This window comes from Eurypyga helias, unplaced genomic scaffold (genome assembly GCF_000690775.1).
Source record: "Eurypyga helias isolate BGI_N326 unplaced genomic scaffold, ASM69077v1 scaffold18206, whole genome shotgun sequence".
Lineage (NCBI taxonomy): Eukaryota > Metazoa > Chordata > Aves > Eurypygiformes > Eurypygidae > Eurypyga > Eurypyga helias.
In genome coordinates, this window is record NW_010257413.1 from 1 (window position 1) to 4,414 (window position 4,414).

Below are 4,414 nucleotides of genomic sequence, written 5' to 3' on the forward strand. Positions count from 1 at the left end.
CAACCTGGTCTAGTGGAAGGAAGGGAGGAAAAGTGACTTGGGCCAGGGCTGAATGGCAAGTAAAAGCATCAGTAATAAATTTCACTACATCACACTAGCAGAGGTTTTGGGCCAGTGAGTGATTGCCTTGCACAGCCTCCTGAAAGTTTGAGTGTAAGAAACACAAAATTTCTGAAGCTGAACTTATACATGTTTTATCTCATGCCTTCACAATGAAAATGAGAAGATGAATAATTACACGTAGTCAGCCTCATCCAAAGTCTTTATTTAGGAATATTATTCTTTTTTATCTACTGCTGTGATCCATAATGGTAATAACCTGTTTCTGATAAATCTGTGTAATTCTGACAAACCATAATGGCTTATTTATATTTATTTTCAGAGCCAGTGTCTCTCAGTCCCTGTATTAACAGTAAAAGATACATCTAAGTATGGTACCTTTGTTAATGGATCAAAACTCAATGGCACTTCAGTGTCATTGCAGTCTGGTGACAGAATCAACTTTGGAGTCTTTGAGAGCAAGTTTAGGTAAGTGCTTTGATTGTAAAATATCAATTAGAAAACTGCAGTTTTTGAAAACAGTATTTTTGCACATCATACAACTTGGCAACTGATATAGCAGTGATGAGTTTTTAGAAAGCAAAGGAGATGAGTAATATTTTGCCTCTGTTCCATACCTGCTTCTGCAATTGTTTTCCATTACATATTTTTATAATATAATTTCTTTTGACACTAGGAGATGAAATTTGTTCGTACAAGAGCATTGGCATTTTAAAAGATGCTGTATTGTGTACAGTAAGTGTTTTCAGGCTATCTTAGGCAGATAACAAAATCCTAAAACATGAATGGTTCTGAAGAAGGGTGGAAGGTTTAGAGGAGGGAGAGGGCTTGTCTGAGCCCTTGTTAGCTGTTGATAATGTAACAAGGAGAGAACAGAGAGAGCTGGAGGATGCTTTGTGCAGTGCTGGCCATTCAGTGTTTGTTGCTGTGATGTATGCCTGCATTCTCTTTAGTGAACCCAACTTGCTATTTTTTCAGATTTCGCATGGTAGCTAGTGCTGTGAGTTTGACTATATGAAACACTCCTTGGTGTGAAGTGGCGGGTAAATAGAACAAATTCTAATGACAGTTAAAATCAATATTAGAGCAATATTAGAGCAACCAGAAGCCAGCTTTGTTCCTTAAAATTTGACTCCGTTTTTGTCACTATATTATTTGATGAAAAACCTGTGTTCTTCTCCACTTATTGTAATAAATTACTTTTGATATTTTAGATACACATACCTGATACATGGTACAGGAATCATGCTGTGAGACGAGATACCTCATGGTTTATTTAAATTTCTTTCTGCTGTGTAGACTAAACCAAATCGCATCATGGAACTTGGTATGCTGTGATTCCATATGGAAGATCTACAGACATAAATAGGCGTATGGTCAAGGGTAATGGCAGTGTTAGGGAAGAAAAAGTTACTTGAACTTGCATTCTATGACACATTTTTTCAAAGTACTAGTCTGTTTGTGGACTGTTCTGTTGAGCATACTTTTGCCTCTGGAAGCACGTGCTCAATTGCTTCTGATGCTCCTTGACCTTGCAGTATTCTTGAACTGCTAATTTTGTGTGATGTCTGTGAAAGATCCAAAAGTCCTTAGAAATATTTCCGACATCAGGTCTACGAACAAGATAGATAAGACAGCTCTGTTGACCATAATGATTGGCTGCAATAATTAAAGCGATACTCTTCTACTTGTTCTTTCCAGAGTAGAGTATGAATCTTTGGTTGTCTGCTCCTCATGTTTAGATGTTGCTCAGAAAACTGCTTTACATCAAGCCATCCAGCAGCTTGGAGGCCTTCTAGTGAATGAATGGACGAAAGAGTGAGTAATGGTATCAGTAAAAGTTACTGTTAAGGTATGTTGAGCTTTTGCATATAGGTGGTGTTGCTTTGCATTTTCCCCAAAAATGTGAATTAAATTCTAGACCTGCTCAAGATTTTCCTCTAGAAAACAATGAAGTCAGCTCTTCCAAGTTTAGACAGAGATATATGTTGATGAGAGGTTGGAGGGAAGGAAAATTAAAAAAGCCAATTTTGAGGACTGTTACTGATTTTCATCAGTTGCCTTGTAGATTTTCATAACTTTGGTCAAGACAGTAGTTAAAAGCTAGGCTCTTAGAAACAAAACTATTCTGTTTTTCAGTAGCAAAATTCAGTATTGTTCTATTTGTTTGTGTGATGCTTTTCACATCTAAGATATTAAAAAGCTAATGTCAGTAGGACCATATTATAGCTGAACATATTCCATACAGTAAATACATATTTTCTGCCTTTTCAGACTATATGTGCTTTGATTTGTGGTCGGCCAATTATAAAACCAGGGTTTTTTATTGAATTAATCAAAGCTGTTCAGTCCAGGCAGCAGTTGCCAAATCATGAAAGGTAAGTATGATGTTTTCAGTGTCACAGAATTAAGTTTGTGTGAGTTAGATTATCAAATAACTACTTATTCATCTGATTATATTTGATGGAATATGTGAATTAGAGTAACTTTATTTGTGGAAGAAGGCTTCATATGACACATTTTAATATTCAGGCATTTTTCTTGCTGTTCTCTCTAGAGGTATAAAATGAGCTCTTGGAATTGAGAATATGCTTAGAGATGTTATTACCTCTAAATAGGAATTTGTTTTGTGGATGTCTTTGAAGCAACATTGAAACTCTTTTGGGAGTTGCTACATTAAAATAAAGAAAATTTATATTTTTATAAAATAAATAATATGAGACATATTTTGTTATATAGACATATCTTTCCAGTACGCATGTAGTTACTGAGTTTACTGTAAATTTTGGTCAAAACAGAGGTAGCCTGACCATTGAAGTCCCTGAAATAGTAGGGGTTTTTAATTATCTGTTAAGAGATGAAGTGAGACTAATGTGCATTGGCCTTCACTATATGAGAATAAAATACTCATTATTTTCATGGTTAAATTAACTCGAAAAGGGCGTTTTTACTTTGGAATGAATAAGTAATGGGTACAAATTGAAAACGGGGAGGTTTGGATTAGATATCAGGAAGAAGTTCTTCACAGAGAGGGTGGTGAGGCACTGGAACAGGTTGCCCAGAGATGTTGTGGATGCCCCATCCCTGGATGTCTTCAAGGCCAGGCTGGATGTGGCTTTGAGCAACCTGGTCTAGTGGAAGGTGTCCCTGCCCATGGCAGGGGGGTTGGAACTAGATGATCTTTAAGGTCCCTTCCAACCCTAACCATTCTATGATTCTATGATTCTACTGTAGATTAGCCCTTTCAGTTATTTTCTCCATGTATAAGACTGAAATTACAGTATGAGAGAATTTATCTGAGCCTGTATCACTACTGTGTTTACCTTGAAAAGGGAGACAGTTGTGTTTTGTTTGTTTGGTGAGGTTTTTTTTAATGAACATATGATTTATGCAGGTGAGAAATTTCCATCGTGTATTTTTAAAAGGTAAATTGTGTGGATACTTGTGTTTTTATTGCTGCTGTTCTCTGTATGATTTGGAAGGTACTATGAAATGAAATACATAATTGTCACGTTCAGAGAGGAGGGAGAAGTGACTCAGGTTCACCGATTCCCTGGGTTGGAATAGGGTGTATACAACACCTGAGGACTGTAGGTAAACAGAAACTTATTCCGTAGTTAGGCTCATTTGTAAACAATTAGACACCAAAAATGCTTATTGCTCGCCAGGTGTCAAGGGTGTTATGCCTTGTGTTACTTTACTAGAAAAAGGTAAATGGACAAGAAGAAAGAAGGAAGGGGATGGGAAAAGAGAGATCACTGTTCCGGGTTCCAGCATTGGTCTAGTGAAGGTCCGTAGGAGTGCTTGTTCAGAAGTTCTTTCACGTGGCACTTGTGTTGCCCTTTTATGTTTGTCACTTAGCGTGCACCGCCCCTTTCAGGGAAGTTTCGTTTTAGGGATTTTTGTGTGAGTGAGAGATCTCTGGGTAGGGCCCAGGAAGTCTTCACGCCCTGGGGTGCACAAGAGAGCACCTTTGCTGACAAAAAGCAGGGGTGACCTTCCTCCAGAGGACCCTCTCCTTATCTGCATCCTGTGATAGCAGGGTGAGTCTCCACTCCCCCAGGCCGCACAAGTTTCGTCAGGCATAGCCCTCTCAGCAAACTGTTTCAGGGATTATAGGTTGATAAGGGTGCCAGGACCATTGTCTGAGTGTGTTTATCTTTCCACTTTGTCTCCCACGGTAACGAATGAAAATTGTAAGAATACTTGGCATTTGAAAAATAACTTGCTGAACATTTCATGTCAGTTAAACGGAATGATGGTTGTGGGCCCAGAAGTGGAGGATCGAGTAGGAAGGGCGTGGCACGGCAGTTCGGGCAGGCAGGGCCCAGCCATGGTGGGCACATCGGGCAAA

The 4,414-nt window shown here is 38.6% G+C and overlaps 1 protein-coding gene across 1 annotated transcript in view; it reads left to right on the forward strand.

Annotated features, from left to right (window-relative positions):
• Positions 1–382: 382 nt before the first annotated feature.
• The window catches only part of LOC104511410 (nibrin-like), a gene marked incomplete at both ends in the record, with an annotated part of 8,319 nt that continues 4,287 nt past the window's right edge, over positions 383–4,414 (forward strand). Inside the window, 3 exon segments of the mRNA XM_010154013.1 lie at positions 383–528; positions 1,762–1,912; positions 2,335–2,438. Coding sequence (XP_010152315.1) covers positions 383–528; positions 1,762–1,912; positions 2,335–2,438 — 401 coding nt within the window.